This window comes from Lagenorhynchus albirostris, chromosome X (assembly GCF_949774975.1).
Source record: "Lagenorhynchus albirostris chromosome X, mLagAlb1.1, whole genome shotgun sequence".
Lineage (NCBI taxonomy): Eukaryota > Metazoa > Chordata > Mammalia > Artiodactyla > Delphinidae > Lagenorhynchus > Lagenorhynchus albirostris.
In genome coordinates this window covers 100,140,576-100,163,258 of record NC_083116.1, presented here as the reverse complement: position 1 = coordinate 100,163,258, position 22,683 = coordinate 100,140,576, and the positions used below count along the sequence as shown (strand labels likewise).

General features: G+C 37.1%; 1 protein-coding gene across 1 annotated transcript in view; it reads left to right on the top strand.

The window, feature by feature from the left end:
* The window catches only part of CFAP47 (cilia and flagella associated protein 47), a 509,799-nt gene that overhangs the window by 393,253 nt on the left and 93,863 nt on the right, over positions 1-22,683 (top strand). The window contains 3 exon segments of the mRNA XM_060137366.1: positions 14,873-15,048; positions 18,160-18,268; positions 22,231-22,335. Of these exon segments, the coding sequence (XP_059993349.1) occupies positions 14,873-15,048; positions 18,160-18,268; positions 22,231-22,335 (390 nt within the window).

The following is a 22,683-nucleotide window of genomic DNA, read 5'->3' as shown; positions in this document are numbered from 1 at the left end:
GGGCCATGCAGAGACAATGGGGCACAGAGAGAAATTTTAACAAACAGACCTTGCTAGGTTCCTCCTGTCTACACACCTAGTTCACGCTAGTCTATGGTGATAGCTCCCTTCCTGGAATACGCCCTCTCACTACATTCTTTTAGGCAGTTAGGGGGAAGGTCAGAGTTCCTTCCTGAGTCTTTTGGGCTTTGATTGGTTTCAGTTTGAAATAATCCACATGCCAAAGAGACATTTTGAGGCGGCAAATTTTGCTTGAGTACAATAGTTATCTCTTTATCAGGACACAGGAGAAAAAAAATTTTTGAACGGGTCCAGGAGAAATTGGGACCATGAGGTGGCACCTCAAAAAGGGAAACATTGGCTTCCTTACTAATAAGGAGCAAGACTTAGCACCACTAGATTGCTCTCTTTGCGAATACAGGCAGATGTGCTGTACTAATTAAATGTTCACTTTCAACAGAAGTTGGTGGAGAAGGGGAGTCATTTTCAAGTAACTTTGCCCAAATAGGCTACCAATGACAGTGATGTTGCCAAATTACTAAGTTTTCCCACCTTTCTTATAGTAATTACCTAAGATAAAAACTTGTTAGCTCTATAACTTTCAGACATGAAGATTTAGTCGTTGGAGATGGTATGGGTTGTTTTAAATAATCCCATCAAATAAACCTTTGTGCACTTCTTGAAGAACATGCTTTCTGAATACTTTCAGAAGTACACTAAAATGGCTATCCACACCAATATGTAGTTTCCTAATATTTTTGACTACATTTGCTGTGTTTGCTAAACTTTTGAGAAATACTATACTTAATCCTTAGATCATCAGATGTGGCAATGAAGCTTTCAAGACACTAAGTCTTCTCTGATTTTCCATCTGTATCTCAGCTTTGGTTACATTCAACTCAATTTCCACACCTTCCCTAGAGATGAATGAATGGTTAGAATCTCTTTAAATAGGGTTTTTGTAAGAAATATTTACATCCTCGAGGTACATAAATTTGCTTACTTCTTACAGCAGGTTCCAAAAATCAGGTTATATTTATAATAAACAACAATTGGCTGATAGTAGTCCGTTCTCTTTTGTGTAAAGTATTTAGGATGTCTTTTTGAATCTTTTTTCTTCCAGTTTTATTGAGATATAATTGACATACAGCACTGTATAAGTTTAAGGTGTACTGGATAATGGTTTGACTTACATACATTATGAAAGTTTAGTGAACATCCATCATCTCAGATAGATGCAAAATAAAAGAAAAAGAAGATTTGTATAACTGAAAATAAAGCAAACAAACATACAGAGTATGTGTGAAAGTGGAATCCTGTATGAGCTTTTACTTCTTTGCTTATTAATGACCTTGATCATTGTTCTCTCTGTACGATTGTTGGGCATTTATATTTCTAGTTGTGTGAATTTGCCTTTAAATTTTAGGTTTCGCTTTTATAAGTAATCAAACAAATTGCTCTTTTCCTACGTGATTTTTTCCCTGGCTTTTCCTGTTAAACATGGAGACCCTTGCCAATCTGGAGATTTAATAAATATTCATATTCCTTAAAAAAAAAAAGTAAAAGAAGAAAATTTTTTTCATTGTGATGAGAACTCTTAGGATTTACTTTCTTAACAACTTTTCTATAAAACATACAGTAGTGTTAATTATCTTTGTCAGGTAGTACATTACATCCCTAGTGCTTATTTACCTTATACCTGGAATTTTGTACCTTTTGACCACTTACATCCTTTTGCCCCTCCCGCCACCCTCTGACTCTTGTAAACACAAATCTGATCTCTTTTTCTATGAGTTTGTTTGTTTGGTGTACAACATAGGGATTCAATATTTTTATACATTACAAAATGACCCCTACTGTCTTGGAAATTTTAATGGGTAATAGCTGCTATTCCATTTTCTTTGAACACAAAAATCTCTTGTGTATCATATAGTTTGGGTGTGGTAGAATGATGAGCATAATCTACTGTCTTCCCATTGACAGTCAGTAATTTCAATATATAGCAATGAGCTGAAAACAAATCTTAAGTTTGTAAATAAAACCTTATAGGCTTTAAATTTTAGGTCAGTCATAGCCTTCATAATATTTGTTCTCTTGTCAGTGAAAATTGCATGACCATTTCTTTACGTATTTTTTCATTCTGTAATCAACCTTCAATTAAATTCATTATATTGTTAATGGTGAGGCCCAGAAACCTCTCCACAAGTTAGTAAGAGAGAAGCAGAGTTAAAAACACTATTAATCCACTTGGTATCAAATATAACAACATGTATCAGTTGCCAACCATTTCCAATAACTTTTTAGTTTAAAATTGTAGCCTCCATGATATGAAAACTGTATTTTGAGGTTTTCATTTTATGTATTTTCTTCTTTCCTTCAGGTTTTTATATTCTTAATTTTTTCTGTGTTAAAAATAATATATCATGAGTATTTGTACATGTTATTGAAATTTTTAATCCTCATGAAATGTTGAAGTAGCAAAAAATAGCATTCTGCTTTGAATTTATCTTGACAAGTTGTGAAAAATTCTTAAATAGGATTTTTTAAAAATCTCATGGCCTATTTATATTAAATCATATATATATATATATATATATATATAGCTGTGCCATAGATAGATAGAAACATAGATACTGTCTCTCCATATATAGGTAGATACATATATGCAGGTAGATATGAATATACCCTTATATCTAAATCTTTTTTTAACATCTTTATTGGAGTATAATTGCGTACAATGGTGTGTTAGATACTGCTGTATAACAAAGTGAATCAGCTATACATATACATATATCCCCATATCCCCTCCCTCTTGCATCTCCTTCCCACCCTCCCTATCCCACCCCTCTAGGTGGTCACAAAGCACCGAGCTGATCTCCCTGTGCTATGCAGCTGCTTCCCACTAGCTATCTATTTTACATTTGGTAGTGTATATATGTCCATGCCACTCTCTCACTTTGTCACAGCTTACCCTTCCCCCTCCCCGAGTCCTCAAGTCCATTCTCTATGTCTGCATCTTTATTCCTGTCCTGCTCCTAGGTTCATCAGAACCATTTTTCTTTAGATCCCATATATATATGTTAGCATACGGTATTTGTTTTTCTCTTTCTGACTTACTTCACTCTGTACGACAGACTCTAGGTCCATCCACCTCACTACAAACAACTCAATTTCGTTTCTTTTTATGGCTGAGTAACATTCCATTGTATATATGTGCCACATCTTCTTTATCCATTCGTCTGTCGATGGACACTTAGGTTGCTTCCATGTCGTGGCTATTGTACATAGAGCTGCAGTGAACATTGTGGTACATGACTATTTTTGAGTTATGGTTTTCTCAGGGTATATGCCCAGTAGTGGGATTGCTGGGTCATATGATAGTTCTAATTTGTAGTTTTTTAAGGAACCTCCATACTGTTCTCCATAGTGGCTGTATCAATTTACATTCCCACCAACAGTGCAAGAGGGTTCCCTTTTCTCCACACCCTCTCCAGCATTTATTATTTCTAGATTTTTGGTGATGGCCATTCTGACCAGTGTGAGATGATACCTCATTGTAGTTTTGACTTGCATTTCTCTAATGATCAGTGATGTTGAGAATCCTTTCATGTGTTTGTTGGCAATCTTTATATTTTCTTTGGAGAAATGTCTGTTTAGGTCTTTGCCTATTTTTGGATTGGGTTGTTTGTTTTTTTGATATTGAGCTGCATGGGGTGCTTGTAAATTTTGGAGATTAATCCTTTGTCACTTGCTTCATTTGCAAATATTCTCTCCCATTCTGAGGGCTGTCTTTTTGTCTTCTTTATGTTTTCTTTTGCTGTGCAAAAGCATTGAAGTTTCACTAGGTCCCATTTGTTTATTTTTGTTTTTATTTCCATTTCTCTAGGAGGTGGGTCAAAAGGGATCTTGCTGTGATGTATGTCATAGAGTGTTCTGCCTATGTTTTCCTCTAAGAGTTTGATAGTTTCTGGCCTTACATTTAGGTCTTTAATCCATTTTGTGTTTATTTTCGTGTGTGGTGTTAGGGAGTGTTCTAATTTCATTCTTTTACATGTAGCTGTCCAGTTTTCCCAGAACGACTTATTGAAGAGGCTGTCTTTTCTCCATTTTATAGTCTTGCCTCCTTTACCAAAAATAAGATGACCATATGTGCATGGGTTTATCTCTGGGCTTTCGATCCTGTTCCATTGTTCTATATTTCTGTTTTTGTACCAGTACCATACTTCTTGATTACTGTAGCTTTGTAGTGTAGTCTGAAGTCAGGGAGCCTGATTCCTCCAGCTCCGTTTTTCTTTCTCAAGATTGCTTTGGCTATTGGGGGTCTTTTATGTTTCCATACAAATTGTGAATTTTTTGTTCTAGTTCTGGGAAAAATGCCAATGGTTTTTTGATAGGGATTGCATTGAATCTGTAGATTGCTTTGGGTAGTAGAGTCATTTTCACAATGTTGATTCTTCCAATCCAAGAACATGGTATATCTCTCCATCTGTTTGTGTATCATCTTTAATTTCTTTCATCAGTGTCTTATAGTTTTCTGCATACATATCTTTTGTCTCCTTAGGTAGATTTATTCCTAGGTATTTTATTCTTTTTGTTGCAATGCTAAATGGGAGTGTTTCTCTAATTTCTCTTTCAGATTTTTCATCACTAGTGTATAGGGGTACAAGAGATTTCTGTGCATTAATTTTGTATCCTGCTACTTTACCAAATTCATTGATAAGCTCTAGTAGTTTTCTGGTAGCATCTTTAGGATTCTCTATGTATAGTATCATGTTATCTGCAAACAGTGACAGCTTTACTTCTTCTTTTCCAATTTGGATTCCTTTTATTTTGTTTTCTTCTCTGATTGCTGTGGCTAAAACTTCCAAAACTATGTTGAATAATACTGGTGAGAGCGGACAACCTTGTCTTGTTCCTGATCTTAGAGGAAATGGTTTCAGTTTTTCACCATTGAGAACAATGTTGGCTGTGGGTTTGTCATATATGGCCTTTATTATGTTGAAGTAAGTTTTCTCTATGCTTGCTTTCTGTAGGATTTTTATCATAAGTGGGTGTTGAACTTTGTCAAAAGCTTCTTCTGCATCTGTTGAGATGATCATATGATTTTTATCCTTCAGTTTGTTAATATGGTTTATCACATTGATTGATTTGCGTATATTGAAGGATCCTTGCATTCCTGGGATAAACCCCATTTGATCATGGTGTATGATCCTTCTTAATGTGCTGTTGGATTCTGTTTGCTAGTATTTTGTTGAGGAGTTTTGCATCTATGTTCATCAGTGATATTCGCCTGTAGTTTTCTTTTTTTGTGACATTTTGTCTGGTTTTGGTATCAGGGTGATGATGGCCTCGTAGTATGAGTTTGGGAGTGATGAACACCATTTATTGCGAAGAATATTTTCCCCCACTGAGGGCTCCCTTATCAAATAATTGACCATATATTCATGGGTTTATTTGTGGGCTCTCAATTCTGTTCCTTTGGTCTGTGTGTCTGTGGGTAAGTTGGTTCAGTGGCTTGTATAGGCTTCCTGGTGCAAGTGACTGGTGCCTGTGTTCTAGTGGGTGGGAGTGGATCTTGTCTTTCTGGTGGGCAGGGCACTTCCAGTCGTGTTTTTTGGGGTGTCTGTGAACTTATTATGATTTTAGGCAGCCTCTCTGCTAATGGGTGGGTTTGTGTTCCTGTCTTGCTAGTTGTTTGGCAATGAGCGTCCAGCACTTGAGCTTGCTGGCTGTTGGCTGGAGCTGGGTCTTAGTGTTGAGATGGAGATCTCTGGGAGAGCTCTCGCCGATTGATATTATGTGGGGCTGGGAGGTCTCTGGTGGTTAGTGTCCTGGACTCAGCTCTCCCACCTCAGAGGCTCAGGCTTGACACCTGGCTGGAGCACCACGACCCTGTCAGCCACATGGCACAGAAGAAAAGGAAAAAAAAAATCAAAAAAAAAATTAATAATAAAATTTTAAAAATAATAATGAAATTAAAAAAAAACAAAGTAAAAAAAAAAAAGAGAGCAACTAAACCAATAAAGAAATCCACCAGTGATAACAAGCACTAAAAAGTAAACTAAGATAAAGATAAAAATCAGAAACAAATCAGTCACAGGCAACAAACCCCAAGTCTACAGTTGCCCCCAAGTCCACCACCTCAATTTTGGGAACATTCGTTGTCTATTCAGAACATTCGTTGTCTATTCAGGTATTCCTCAGGGTTCATCAAGTTGATTGTGGAGATTTAATCTTCTGCTCCTGAGGCTGCTGGGAGAGATTTCCCTTTCTCTTCTTTGTTCGCACAGCTCCTGGGATTCAGCTTTGGATTTGGCCCTGCCTTTGCGTGTAGGTCGCCTTGAGGGCATCTGCTCCCCACCCAGACAGGAGGCGGTTAAAGCAGCAGCTGATTAGGGCTCTGTTGCTCAGAGGCTGGGGAGAGGGAGGGCTACGGTAGTCATAATTGGAGTGCGGGGCAAGCCTGCAGTGTCAGAGGGCAGCGTGATGTTGCCACAGCCTGCGGAGCACTGTGTGTTCTCCCAGGGAAGTTGTCCCTGGATCACGGGACCCTGGCAGTGGCAGGCTGCACAGGCTCCTGGGAAGGGTGTGGGTTGTGACCTGTGCTTGCAAACTGGATTCTTGGTGGCAGCGGTAGCAGCCTTAGTGGTTCATGCCAGTCTCTAGGGTCTGAGCTGATAGCCGCAGCTTGTGCCCATCTCTGGAGCTTGTTTAGGTGGTGCTCTGCCTTCTGTGGGCACACGAGGAAGGAATCCCGTCTCCTCACACACCCAGAAACAATGGTCTCTTGCCTCTTCGGCAGCTCCAGACTTTTTCCCGGACTCCCTCCCAGCTAGCTGTGGTGCACTAACCCCTTCAGGCTTTGTTCACGCCGCCAACCCCAGTCCTCTCCCTGGGATCCGACCGAAGCCAGAGCCTCAGCTCCCAGCCCCTGCCCGCCCCGGTGGGTGAGCAGACAAGCCTCTTGGGCTGGTGAGTGCTGGTCAGCACCTATCCTCTGTGCGGGAATCTCTCCGCTTTGCCCTCTGCACCCCTGTTGCTGTGCTCTCCTCCGCGGCTCCGAAGCTTCCCCCCTCCGCCCCCCGCAGTCTCCGCCCGCGAAGGGGCTTCCTAGTGTGTGGAAAGCTTTTCTCCTTCACAGCTCCCTCCCAGTGGTGCAGGTCTCATCCCTTTTCTTTTGTCTCTGTTTTTTCTTTTTTCTTTTGCCCTACCCAGTACGTGGGGAGTTTCTTGCCTTTTGGGAGGTCTGAGGTCTTCTGCCTGCGTTCAGTAGGTGTTCTGTAGGAGTTGTTTCACATGTAGATGTATTTCTGATGTATTTGTGGGGAGGAAGGTTATCTCCATGTCCTACTCCTCTGCCGTCTTGAAGGTCCCCTTTATATCTATATCTTGAGACAGAGAGAGCCTATATTAAACAGGCTAAGCAGGAGGGTACTTCCTAGGTATTTGTCCCTGTAATTAGACATGTTTCTATTTGTCACTGCTTTTCATAGTTTTTCCCCCTTCAAGGTTGTGGGAAATGTCTGAATACACGTGAACAAACCTATAGACTCTGCAGGAGTTTCTGGCTTTTTCACAACTCCTCAGTGCCTATCAGTGCATCCTCACCCCGCATCACTCCCAGTCTGGAATTATCTCCCACTTTGATTGCACCTCTGCAATCTGTATGACTCAGATTGGATGGCAAAGGACTGGAGTTGGTGAGGGGGGATGTGAGGCATGACTTCCATAGACACAGTGATATGTAGATGGCAGTAGCAGAGGCATGACAATGGTGCTTGTATTTACAGCTGTCTACGTGATTCCTCTGAGTCCTGAACTGCTTGCACTGACTTTTCAATTTAGAAAAATTACTAGGACAGACTATAGTTATCACTTCTTCTGAATTACATGGTACACTTCAAAATCCCCTTTGGTACAATTTATTTATTGACTTGGTAATGTTTTCAAGTTGAATAAAATTAAAATTCCTCAATAATATGCCTTATTTAAATTAATATTATTGTGGTTTTGGACCTCAGAAATAATCCTTTTATAATGAACTCATGATTATCTTCTAGGAGAGGATATGGTGAAAAATACTTCCTGCTAGTGCATATTGAATTGTCATTGACTCAATTAGGCTTTTATGGGCAAAAATAATAATAATCTTCATTTTCTATGACCCATTAAGAATAGGAATTGATGAAGTTTTCGGTAGAAATACTCAGTGAATTAAATTATTCCTGTTCAGAGAAGGTGTGAACCAGCAACCAAATGATAAAGTTAACCCAGTGTCTTCCTCCCATCTGAGGCAGCTGTTCTTTCCCAATAACTTTCATGAAAGAGGTCAGCCTGAGTTAACTGGATATTTTTAAACTCCTCCTGAGTCAGATTTTATGAGTGTTTTTGCTGTATTATTTAGTTCAGTGTTGTGATTATCCAGAATATTAGACGTATTAACAACTAGATTTATATACAAACATTAAAGCCTCTTAAAAATTGCATATTTTCTTATTTAATGAATATTTACTGTCTCTCGTATCCCTGGCACTATTCTAGATGCTGAGGAAAGTGATGAACAATACAAACAAGGCTCCTGTTTGCATGGAGCTAATATTTTAGTTGCGTTAGAGAGGAAACAAAAATAAAATTGAAATGGGATACTCTATGTGAAGTTTTTCTATTGTCTTAGATTTTCAAGTAAAATACAAACCTGAGAACTATAGATAATTCTTTCTCCATGCTGTGAAAGGTTTTGCTATGCCACTTAATTAGAACTCACTAAATGTATAAGTTAGGGCATCTCTAGCTGATATAACGAACTCCAGAATTTCAATGGTTTAACACAATCAACATTTTTAATAATTGTAACAGTGTGGTTCATTTGTTCCTGGTTAGTGGCTGGCGCCCTCCATGTTGAGATCCCAGGATTCAGACTCCTCCCATATGGTGAATCCATCATCCTTTAGGGACTCAAAGGTTCTTGCACATGGGTGGAGAAAGAGAAAAGAGAGGAGAGAATTCCCGCTAGTCACATAGAAGTGGCACACATCACTTCAACTCACATACTATTGGAGTGAACTAGTCACACAGCTATGCCTGAGTGTAGGAGGGTCTGGGAAATGTAACCTCTGATTGGATAGCTGCTACCCAATGATATCTTTATATTGTGAAGGAGAGCACAGAATTTTGCTGGAGAAATGATATTTCTGCTGTGTCTAGGGAGATGAGAAATCTTTAGCCTATCATCCACTTTCTAGCCTGTGTATGCCACGGCCAGAACACAAAGAGAGTGGCGGTGTTTTCTTTAAGGAGTGGAAACTGACAGTTTAATGCCCATTAGATTTTGGTGCGTTCCTGCCCACAGATTGGACCGTATGTAAAGGGAAAATGGCTAGAGTGAAAGCAGCTACACTTCCACTGATACATGATAAGACCTTCTGGATCAAAATGGATTTTACTCTGTGGAAGGAGACTGGGCTTGGACTGTTTTAAAAGAATCTGCCTCAAGGTACATTCTACTAAAGTGAGAAGAACCCAGAAGAGTCTACATGGGGGTAATGCTAGAAAGAGTAAGAAAGAGGGACCTAGCAAGTCAGCTGGAGAAGATCACCCAGCATCAATTAAATAAATGGCCTTTGTTCTTTTACCTCTCATCCCATCTACATCCTGTAACCTGAAGGATCCATATTAGCACAGTGATTGCAGGAGGGGAGGAAGTCAGAGCAGGGAATTGAAAAGAACAGATCATGTCTACCTTCTTCACAGGCAGTCTGAAAAATCAGTAGATAGTCCTGGAAGTGGGGACGGTGTGCCAGGGAGAGAAATCAGGAAAAGTATTTGTTGGATGTGAGATGAAAGTGTTGATTGATTTTGTATTTCTTTATATATCTGACAGTGAGACTGCTCTAGCATTGTGAACCATCCTAAGATAACAACAGGGGTGGGGAAAGGGAGATCCTGCCTGGTTTGGAGAGCAGCAGTGGAGGAGGGAAACCATTTTCAGATTACACTCCACTAAGTTTAGTTCACCAGGTGAACCCATTACCATGACCATAAATGGACAAGATGAATTTAGACAGTGATAATTCTACAAACGAAAATAGTCCAAGGTTTCATTGAGGATGACACAAAGACTGAAGTAGTACAACCAGGTAGAGAGACTAACCAATGTATAAGCCCTTGGGACAAAATCAGCTTGGTGGGAAGGGACCTGCCAGGAAGGAGCCCAGGCACTCCAGGAAGAGAAAAGAGGCTTGTGAGGTTGGAGCTTAGACAGAAATGGTAAAGGTATGATTTGCGATCAGAGGTGTCTATAGGACACCATCTTGTAGGACCTCAAAAGGCAAGATGAGAGTTTTTATTCCTTGTGCAATTAGAAGCCACTAGGAGGTGTGAAGAAGGGAATGACCTGATCTAGTTTATGTTTTTAAATCTCTCAAAATGTTTCTTCTGTTTTAAGAAAATAATAAACATATAATATGTATTTAGATGCCGAAAATATTTTATATTTGTTTTAAGATGAACAGATAGTCAAATTCCCTTTGAAAAGGTTTATAACTTAACAGAATTCAGTTCAGTTGTTTGTACATATTTTAAAATAGTATTCCAGACTTCTCTGAGTATTTGAACTTTTTCAGTAGTCTAAATTTCAGCATCTTATGAATGTTCTCATGCTTTAAAATCTTTACCTATATTCCACAGGATTAAATATACCCAGTTTGGTCTCTCTACAAAGGATTGTGAGAAATGGAAGCAGTTTCTTTAAACAGTCATTATGTTAGCTAAAATATTCCTTAAGTACAATCAAGAGAAAAATACTAGACAACTTATGGAGGAATACTCTCTATCATTGAACCTAAAAGAGGCCATGTGAAGATGAAAGACAACTTTTGAAGTCACCATATACAGTCATTACTATTTTTCAAAAAAAATAATCAGTCAAAACTGATTTATATTTAATTCTAAACATAAACTGAAAAAAATCCACTCATCAAAGTGGAATAAAATGCCATTGGCAAGATATACAGTAGCCCATTATTTCAAACTTTTTTAATATATCAAGTGTTCACAGAAATTTAACTGACTTTGTACTTCCTATTGAATAACTTATTTATCAAAAAATGGAATGGGGGTGGTAGGATACCTTAGGCAGCAAGACTATTAACCATTTTTGCAGAGTAATTTTTTATACATTTTGTTTTGTATGTTATTTACTCAAAATAGTTATATATTTCTGGATTACGTAGATAACTCAAAGGAGGTGTTCCAAGAATAAATTTACAAATTTTGATCATTTGGTAAAATGGTGAATGACAAAAATTTCTTTTCTTTAACTTACTGAATGCATCAGATATTTAAAGAAATATCTAATTTTTATGGCCTTAAGAAATCTAGTTGGAAAATTAATCTTGTCCAAATTAATTTTGACATTATTTTGGCAGATGGATATTTAGTAGAAATTATTTATATAATACCATATATGAAAGGTATCATTTAGGGATTTTTATCTGTTTAAACTTTGAAGAAAATAATATTCAAACCATAATGAAAGTTAGAAATTATTTTTTATAATATTGTAGTTAAATTTGACATATATTTTACCATGGTAGGAGTACAGAACAATTAATTGGAAACTTCAGTCATTTTAGTATAATGAAATATTCATTTCTATTGAGTCTGTTGCTATTTTCAAGACTCCAGAGAATTTGGTTGCAGGGATTCTCCAGTGACTGCAGTGGTACTTAGTGCTTGTAAGCAATTGATGATTGCTCTCTGGAAGGCTGCTCTGTGAAGAATTTTGAGGGGGCATCCAGTCCTACTGGATAAGAGTGAAATGATCAGGTAGTGATACTTGCAATGGATATGTCAAGGAGGAGCTGTGGTAGAGGTGCCCCTTAGCTGCCATCCACATTTCCCAAGAGATTTGGCCAACTGTGTAGAATGTCATCACACATTTGTAACACAAAGCATGCTTCTGTTGTATGGCTTGTAGTTCACAGAGGAAACAGTAGCTTTAAAGTGGTTTTGTTTTATTTTGTATTCATAGTTTACATGTGATAAGACATAAAGCAATTCCATATTCCAGTACTTTTTTCCTTTTTAGACCAGAGTTTTTCAATGTACACGTCTCAGAATGTGACTGGGTCAAAATGAGCATTATTTTTTAAAGAGATGACTAGAATAGAGTAGAATAGAATAGAATAGATCATAGAAATCACATGTGGTAAGAGTAGGGACTGTTTTGTGAAACTTCCTTTTCAGTAGTATGTGTATATGAGCTGATGGTGATATAAAAATGAATTACTGTGATAATCAGTGGTTTAGATCTTAGCATTTTTACTACTTTGAAGAAGCTATAGTACTTCCTTGGTGGCGCAGTGGTTAAGAATCTGCCTGCCAATGCAGGGGACACGGGTTCGAGCCCTGCTCCGGGAAGATCCCACATGCCACAGAGCAGCAAAGCCCATGCATCACAACTACTGAGCCTGCGCTCTACAGCCCGTGAGCCACAACACTGAGCCCACGTGCCACAACTACTGAAGCCCGTGTGCCTAGAGCCCGTGTTCCGCAACAAGAGAAGCCACCACAATGAGAAACCCGCACACCACAACAAAGAGTAGCCCCTGCTCACCACAACTAGAGAAAGCCCGTGCGCAGCAATGAAGACCCAATGCAGCCAAAAATTAAAAAAAAAAAAAAAAGGAAGCTATAGCAGTGTCTTAAACTGACACTTCCTCTGAAGAAATTTGAGTAATAGACCAGGACACATATCTAGTCTGAAATGTGTCATTTCAATTTTCTGTCCAAAGACCTGGGCAAAGTTTCTAGGCTAATATATGGTGGTTGGTATTTGTTATCATGGCATATTCCTTTGGGTTAGTTGTTGATTTGCTTGACCCTCAGAAACTTCCTAGGAGTCTGTGTTCTGTAACAGTCTTATAAAATATGTCAGGTTGCCTAAGAAATAGTAAATTTTGTGATGTAATGCCACTGTTGAGTTTTTCACATGTTATATCTTATTCTTCCTTCTTTATAATTATGAGCATGGATATTTTACTGTAGGAATTTAATGGCCATTTATTTTAGGAATCCATGATTCTAATATCTCCTGAAACTATTGTAGATGGCCATTTTCAATTGCATTCATAATTAAATCTGATTTGTAGTAAATGATATCTTCTCTCATCTAGTAATTATAAACTTGTCTATATCCTTGATTTCCATCTTTCCTTGCCAGATGATGTTCACCACACTAAATGCTTTTTCCATCCCCCTAAAATATAATACTTATCCACTCATTTATTTATACAGAGGTAATCAAGCAAATGCTTGTTCATGGACAAAGCTGTAATGTCTATCTTGAAGATACGTTGTGTGAATAACTCTCTCCCCATCACCACCTGTCCCCACCAGCTCCTTTAATGTGATTTGATAAATTTCAAAATAGCTCCATGTCCCAAAGTACATCCATTACCAAACTTTATGACTAAAATGTCCAACATTCTCCATTTAATTAGGTTAAGACATTATAGACAATTGGTCTTTGTTAAGATTGAGATATGTCCTGTCTATTTAATCACCTTTGACACATTTCCTTCAACTAATGGCTTTTACTGTAGTGGAGATCATGGCTGTAATGGGGTAAGATATAAGTCGCTACACAGAGAACAGACTTGTGGTTGCCAAGGGTAGGAGGGATGGGAGAGGGATGGATTGGGAGTTTGGGATTAGCAGATGCAAAATGCTATATACAGGATGGATGAACAACAAGGTCCTACTGTATAGCACAGGAAACTATATTCAATATCCTGTGATAAACCATAATGGAAAAGAATATGAAAAATAATATATGTATAACTGAATTACTTTACAGCAGAAATTAACACAACATTGTAAATCAACTATACTTCAAGAAAATTTTTAGAAAAAAGATATAAGTGGGCTTCCCTGGTGGCACAGTGGTTGAGAGTCCGCCTGCCGATGCAAGGGACACGGGTTCGTGCCCCGGTCCGGGAAGATCCCACATGCCGCGGAGCGGCTGGGCCCGTGAGCCATGGCCACTGAGCCTGCGCGTCCAGAGCCTGTGCTCCACAACGGGAGAGACCACAACAGTGAGAGGCCCGCGTAGCACACACAAAAAAGGCCCACGTACCGCAAAAAAAAAAAAAAAAAAAAAAAAAAAAAAAGATATAAGTCATTAGCCAGAATGGATCAGAATGAGAATCAGGAAATGTCTTGGAACGTGAAGTGTGCCTTCCATGGCTGAGTGGATGTAGCCCAGGAGGCAGGACAGGAGAAACCTTACAGAAGGGAGGAATCTAAACAGGAAGGTAGTCATGTCATCAGCATAATTTGACCTCTTAGTTCAGATTGTCTCTAGAATTTGCTACTAATGTACAGAGCTACTTAAAGTGTATCCTTGGAATCAGCAGAAGCAGCCACAGCTTTTTAGAAAGATAAATTTTCGGGCCCCATCCCAGATGTACTGAATCAGAATCTTTGAGGAAGAGGGCCAGTAACCCATATTTTAGCGACCTCTACGGATGATAAGTTTGAGTACCACAGCAAGAAGAAACATTGACAGACAGACCTCATAATAATAATGGTACTGAAGACAAATATATTTTAAATGTAATTTTGCAGTTTCCTTAGCATTTAGTTAGGTGGATCTCTTGGACCGTTTGTTGTTGAAAAAAATATTGTCACCATTTAGCAAGGATAAACGAAGAAAATATGTAAGAGATTAAAAGAGAGTGAGGTACATTCAGTAGTGGGTCAAGGAGAAACATAAACTTTTATACATTTGGCCATTGTTTTATGGCTTCCATAGGACAATGACTCTATGCTGATGCTAAGAGCTAATTTTATATTTCTTATGTCATTCTAGGAGAGTGTTTGTATTGAAATACGTCTCTTTAATCCAGAAGAGAAAATTATTCACTTAAATGTGCAGTTATCGAGTGCTGCCGTTAGTGGACTCAAGGAACTTGTACTATTTCCACTAGATTCTCTCAACTGTGTTGTACGGTATTCTCCAGCGACTACAGGCTATAGAGAACAAAGGTATGGTTTGAGTGTGGCATTATACTTATTGCTGATCCTTTGAAATTAACCTTTAAAATTATTTCTTTGCATGGTATAATCATTGAGATTACACTCGCTCATAGTTTTAGCTTTGTTTAATACCATTCATTGGTAAAATGTACTAATTTAGAATTACCATTGTTTTCTTTAATGCAAAGATATTTTTTATTAGAATATCAAGTTAAATAATTCCTAAATTGCCCCTATATACTCTCTTTCACTTCACTTTTTGTTAACCATATTTTTCTGGGTTGCACCAAATGAAAATGATTCTGTAAGGACTAGAGGTTAAACTTTCAATTTTCATGATAAAAATTCATTTATATCTTATATTCTCAATTAAATGCAAATCAGATACACACATATATTAACAGTGCAATGACGAGTGTTCTTATGGCATAATTATGAAAAACTTTGCACTGTGTATTCTCACACACACACACAAACACATGGCCTCTATGCTCACGATTAACTCAGTTTATAGTAAAATAGTCAACTTTCTTTGTTTTAACAGTAATATCCAATTGTTATAGTTTTAAAGACTGTACTTAGTATTGGTGTGTACGATGCATTCCATTACGCCATGAAAATGTCTTTTGCTAGTTTATATGCTCTTTCAGAGTTAGAATAATTCTTATTTTAATGAATGATGAATAAATAAATATATTTGTAAAATTTTAAAGGATAAACATTTTTATAATGTGAAGCATGAAAATTAAGACCATAATGTATATACAAGACCCTATTTTGCTAGATTACCATTAGAAACGTGGGCTTGTCTCCTCTCTGCATTGTGACTATAGAGGCTTTGTGAACACAGACTGAATCTTGGATTTTCTTTGTCAGCATACATTAAAAGACACAGAAATACATTGTGACCTTGGAAAGTAAGTTCTATTTAATAGATAAAATTATTTCATGGAAGAAAAAAATGTTTATCTAAAAGAATATTGTTATAATGCATTTAGTATTTTAAAATAAGACATAAATATGTTTTTAGTAATTGATTTATTTCTCCAGGGAGGTTTGATATTTAAATGACCGTGTGGAAAACTTGTGTGAAAAGAAAAACAAGTCAGGACTTAGTAAGGAGAGGCTTTTATTCAAAATGATTATTGCAAGGGAGGAAAAGGGACTATTGAAATAGTTGGTGGGGTACTATTGCAATTCGGAGAACATTCCCCTCTCAGAAATCTGCAAGCTACTCAATATCAAACCGGGCAAGCTTTTTCTTTTATAGGCTAAAGAAGGAGCAAGCAGAAATAAGCAGAATCTTTGGAGGGAAAGCTGGACAAGGAAGGGAAAATGACCGGTGGGGACTGATAGGAAAAAGGGTTTTGCTGTGGTCAGTTGATTCCCAAGAGAAGCCCAGAAGGGAGGCACATTCTACTTTTTTGGTGCTTGCTCAGGCTTGGGGACAAGTAGAATTCAGGGGCCTATGGGAAAGATAGAAAGCTGACTAAAGTTTGGTCAAGGCAAAGCAGAGGGTAAGTATTGGGCAATTGAGAATACTTGGTCATTTGGTTAATACCATATGCCCTTGAAATATGACCTTTATATTTAGGTGATTGAGTTCCTAGTACATTTCTGGGGTCAAGTTTGGCGCTGATGCATAGGGATAATCAAGTCACATTTCCTGCTGTTAAAGTGTACGTGTACCAGTGGGCAAATCAGTGCCTTCTCATTAATGTCTCTCCCTCAGCACACCAAAAGAGTGTTCAAGTCTCCCAGTGCCAGATGTTGAGCCAAAACATCACTGCAAGTGATTTATTAAGGAGGTGTGATCCCAGTAGGAAAAATTAGTAAGAGAACAAGGGAAGCAGAATAAGCAAAGGGAAGAAGCTAAGCAAGGATGTGATTGCAGGTACAGTCCCAGACTTTATCTGTTGCTGTGGAGAGCTTTGGAGCATAAATCACATCTCAGAGTTTGTCTTGTCTCGATGCCAAGATTCTGGGCTTTTGAACTCCCATACTAGGCAGTATAAGCTTCCTCTGGATGAGCTGTAAACTCCCAGCCACTTCTGCTCTAGGGCTGAGGACTTCAGGATCCCAAGGCAATCATCTGAAAGTCTCAGGTGGAAGATGAACAGCAAGCATGCGGGAGTTGGAGGATGGAGGCAGGAAACTAGGTGGAGCACGGACAGTGTCTGCTACAAGTTATTTACAAATTTATTTCCAGATTTAAGTTTTTCTTGTTTTAAATATATACCAATATGTGAAAACTATATATATATATAAAACTATAAACTATATATATATATATATATACAATTGTTAATAAATATAAGTCAGTGTTGTGAAAATATTTGGCTCAACCAATTTTACAGTCATGTTTTTTTTCATTTTACCTAAAAGTGCTAGCCTTTTTTTCTTTCAAGCTCTTGTTGTTCTTTACGTTTTTCTAAAACAACTACTTTTTATCTAAGTCATACTGTGTATAATTTAAAGTTGCATAATATTAAAAGATGTTTGATAGTTACTGTATTTCTAACTAGTCTTGTGGGTCTTTTTCCTCTTCTGAAGTTTTCATGGTCTTTAATTGTACCTAATGTCCTCAAAATTCTTAAGGATATACATTGGTGTGGCTCTATTTTCGTACATTTTTCTGTGTAGTTGGGGTCTCTTTCAATATGGAAACACTGAGATATTGTTTCACACTTGTTAGAATGGCTAGAAGTTTGAAATCAGGGTTTCAGCTGGACCATGCTCCCTCTGAAACCCAAAAGGGAGAGTCCTTCCTTGGCTCTTCTGGCTTCTGGTGCTTGCCAGCAATCTTTGGTGTTCCTTGAGTTGTAGATGTATCATTCCAATCTCTACCTCCTTTCTCGTATGGCCTTCTCATGTGTCTTCACATCATCTTCTCATAAGGACACCAGTCATGTTGGATTAAGGGCCACCCTACTCCAGTGTGACCATAACTTAACTAATTACGTCTGCAATGACCCTGTTTCCAAATAAGGTCACATTCTGAGGCACTGGGTGTTAGAACTTTACTATATCTTTTGGGGGGATGCAGTTCAACCCATAATAGTCAACAAGTTTGTGAAATTTATCATTGAACAACTTTACTACCTTTGTTCTTCCTTCCAGGTTTGTCACTCAGATAATTCCTTTAGATAATCCTACACACGAAACCTTAGAATTGGAAGCAACAAACAGTAATCCTGATAATTTTGTCCTGGAGATTAACAGATCACAGGTAAGTATATTCAGAAAGCCGAGTAATCTACCACTAGTAGAACATTTTCCAATTCTGATTTTGGGACACCATGGAGTATTAGCAATTGAATTATTAATAAGGCTTCAAATGCTAAAATTTTAAAATATATGCATTGCCAATTTTAATTTATCAAGAAAATCAGTATCATGTTCATGTAAATTTTTGAAATTATATATGCTAGATTCATGCTCATTTTCACTGAACCCTAAATAAATTGGTTGTGCTTTATTCCTGACCGCTTTGGTAACCAGTTTTTGCAATAGTTTCCCAATAATATGATTTTTTTTCTGATTTTAATTGGAGTGGTCTTTTTTTTTTTTTTAAAGAGACAATTGTTTAGAGCAGTTTAGGTTCACAGCAAAATTAAGCCGAACATACAGAGATTTCCTATATACATCCTGCCTCAGTCTCCCTCCCACCCTCCCTATCCCACCCCTCTAGGTGGTCACAAAGCACCGAGCTGATCTCCCTGCGCTATGCGGCTGCTTCCCACTAGCTACCTATTTTACGTTTGGTAGTGTATATGGGGCACAGAGAATTTGCTTTTCTAAAAAGTTCTCTTGCTGCTGCTGCTGCTGCAGCTGGAGAAAGAGCACATTTTAAGAACACTGATTTAAGATATGTACAGTTTGGAGAGTATCTCAAAGGAACATAAATTCAGGGAATATTCATAGGCAATTGGCTATGTGGCTCTGAAATTCAGGGTAGAATATTAAGCTAGAAATGAAGACTTGGGGGATCATTTGCACCAAAATGATAACTGAAATTTGGGGAGTATATGGGGGGAGATCTGTGTATATAGAAAAGTAGAAAACCCCAAGCCTCACTGACCCTTAAGTGTAGAGGAGTGAGAAGAGTCCACAAAGGAGACCCACCCTCCCTCTTGTGTCTCCCCAGCTATCAACGTCCCCACCAAAGTGGTGCATTTTAGGAATATGATTTGACTCAATGGTTATTCTATGTGTCCAGGTCCCAGGACGCCAGTTCTTTATAGCTTTTCCTTAGTTCCTACCCATCACCCCCTCCCCACAGACAGTGCTGACAGCTCTGCCTCTCTCTCTTTTTCTCTACCTCATTTTCTCATTCCTTCATTCCTGGGAGAGACTAGAGCCAGTCAATGGGCCTCAATCACTTTATCTTCCCCCAAGTAGCAAAACAAGATCTGAAGGTTCAGCATCCCTGTCTCTATTTCCAAAGCATACGATACCAAATATGTATAGTGAATGCCAAAACCCTGCTTTCAAGTAAACTTCGAAATGATAATTGCAATAGATTATTTTCTTCAGAGGACCTCACAGTAAATCATGGTATTTAGAAAAAGGCTTTTACTATTTGCTGTTTGATGATTGTTTAACGAATCTACAATGTGATTTCTTTATTTATATTTTAATACCTGTCTCTTGTCACTTACTGGTTGCCAACTAATATGATATAAAATTAGTTCTTAACTGCCATGATGTGTCAAATCAGATATCGCTAAGTATTACATTGCTAAAATTGGTGTATATAGTGCAATCTTAGAAAAATTATTTTAAAATATACATGTATGTTTGTATTACTTAACACCATATTTTCCATAAATTAAACAGAATATGATGTTCAGGCTATAGTTTACATTTAACAGAAATTACTCATTAGTGGTGTTTTCATATCCTTCGTATCACTACTTTTACAGAGAATGTAAACTGTGGTCCAAGGGAAAACAAATGCATTGTATTACAGATGCCATCTTAACGTTGCATAATGAAAAAGATGGTCTCGGCTTTAACATTTCCAACCATGGTTTTCTAGTCCATTCATTCTTTTGTACACTTATCAAATATTATTGACCACAGAATATGCAATTAATATTTGGAAACAACTCAAAAATAAATTTACAGGTGAGAAAAATACTATTATATGTTATAGAACAAATAGGAACATACATTAATGGTAATGGTAATAAATGGAAAGTATATTATATATATATATGTATATACTTTATATAGATATGTATATATAACTTTATTCCTGGTTTTGTTGTGTAATATTCATGTTTACATAGGTAAGGATTTTTAAATATTGATGATTACCTGTAAATGCTTCAATAAGTAAGCATAGATTGATTATCAAGGCAAATAATGATATTAAAAATTTACTGTCCTCCATCTATATATTATGAGAAATTTCAAAAAGATAACAGAAGTGGAAAGAATAATACAATGCACAAACTTATACCTTCTATCTTGGTTCTTATAGTAACAATTCGTTACATTTTTTCCTCTCTTTTCTCTCTTACACTTCTTACTATTCAGTTTAAAGGTAAATTATAGATGCTATTTTAACAGTAAATACTTTAGATTATATTTCTTAAGAGCATATTAGTCTCCTCCATCATCTAATATCCTGTCCAAATTTCAGTTTACCTAACTGTCGCAAGAATATCTTTCCCTCTTGAACTAGGATCTAGTGTAAGTTCAAACATGGGAATTGGTACTGCTGATGACACTTGCTTGTAATAAAATGTTTTTAAGTTTCAAAAGCTGATATGTTTAACATATTATTTATATATCCCATTACACTAAACCAGTAGGTTTGCTACAGTTAAATTCCATCCAACCGTGTTTATCTTTTTTTCCTTGAAACCAGGGGAGATGCATTTTTCAGTAAATTTTAGGTGGAAATAAAGGAATTGAGTTATTGCTTGGTTGTATACACTACCTCAGTTTTCACCACATGCCTCTGACATATATTTATAGAAAAGGAATTTGAGGCCAGAGAGGCTAAAATATTTAAACCACATGATTAGTCAGTGGTAGAACTAGAGTTAAAAATCTAAGTTAATATAGTATACATTTTTCCGATGAAATGGTTGATTTCTTTTATATATGTATGGGGGGAGGGAGAGAAATATTTTTGTCACATTTGCTAAATTGAAAGAACATATGAACTGCAACTTTTCTGTTTTTTTTCTTTGCTAAAGTTAATTCTGATATTAATTTGAACTCCTTAAATATGCATTAACTGATAATGTCAAAACTGATAATGAAGTATCAGAGGGACACGCAGCCTGAGATAAAAAATATTTGCTGTAGATGAACCACATGTATAATAAGGAGGTAACTCTGTTCTAAAATTAAGTTTGTATTTTTTTTATGGTCGTTTTCAGAGTTTATTGAAGAGCAAGTGCTGTATTCTACAAAGATTGAATGAGTTTGCCAAATTGCAAGTGTCCTTTTTCAAAAGTTATCTGGCAAAATACATTAGTGAAAAAATAATTGACTTACTTCTCAAATGTGCCACTCATTCTGTCATTCTATAAGGGTTGATAATAAATATTACATTATTCACAGTGTAGCTTTTTGATTACTTAAGATCTTCAAGCCTTCATTATATTATGATGGAGTTTCTAGCTTCTTTCACAATCTCTAAAGAGGTAACTCAGATTAATACATTTCAGACTCAAGTTATTCTAGCAGGTCACACCTTGAGGGTCTATGTAATAGGACAAAGAAAAACTTCATTGTACAATAAAGAAGCATGTCTTACATCTGCACTTAGACTCAGTTCATTTCTTTTGACCTCGCCAACACTGCAAGTTAGGTTCCCAGTGGTTTGACATGTATTTTGGGATGGATAATAAGCTATGGGTTCTTTAAATAAAATGTACATTTCTATTATTGGGGATTCCAACTCAGATTACAAAATTCATCCTGATTTCCTTTTATTGGTCGATGTGGTCATTGTCTGGGGGAAGAACATTGTGTGAGCACTAATAAACAGTTTACTATGGGCTGTTTCACCAATATTCCCCAAGCAGGCATACTGAGAATGGTTAATGTGTATAAGGCAACACGTTAATCACATGAACATCAACCTGGTATACACCTAGCACACAAAGATGCTGACTCAAACAAAAGTATTGATTTTTGTTTCTCTTTCTTGTTTCTTAATTTACACAGCTGATCACACCACCTCACTCCACCAAAGACATATCTGTTCACTTTCGTCCTTCTGCTCTTGGATGAGCTGGTCATCAGACTTCTGTCACCTTCCACTGTGCTCAGGTACAATAGAGTATTCTTGGACCAAGACAAGTTAATTAAATTTTAAAGTCAATACACAAGTAAATCTAATTTGTCCACTTGACATCTTTGCAAGCAAAACACATTTATTGTAAATTATTATTTAAATGAACTTTTGAAAATACAGTATGCATTATGTATGTGCAGGCATTTAAGAAGGCATTTTTAAATCCTTAGATCACTTGACTGAAAGAGAATATACACCCAGATTTAAAATGTAAGGACTTTAATGTAAATGCCAAATTGCTAGCATTTATGTTAATTTTCTGACTTGGATTTTCTTACTCAAATTTTCATGAACTTAAATATAAAACTGTATAAAATGTAATC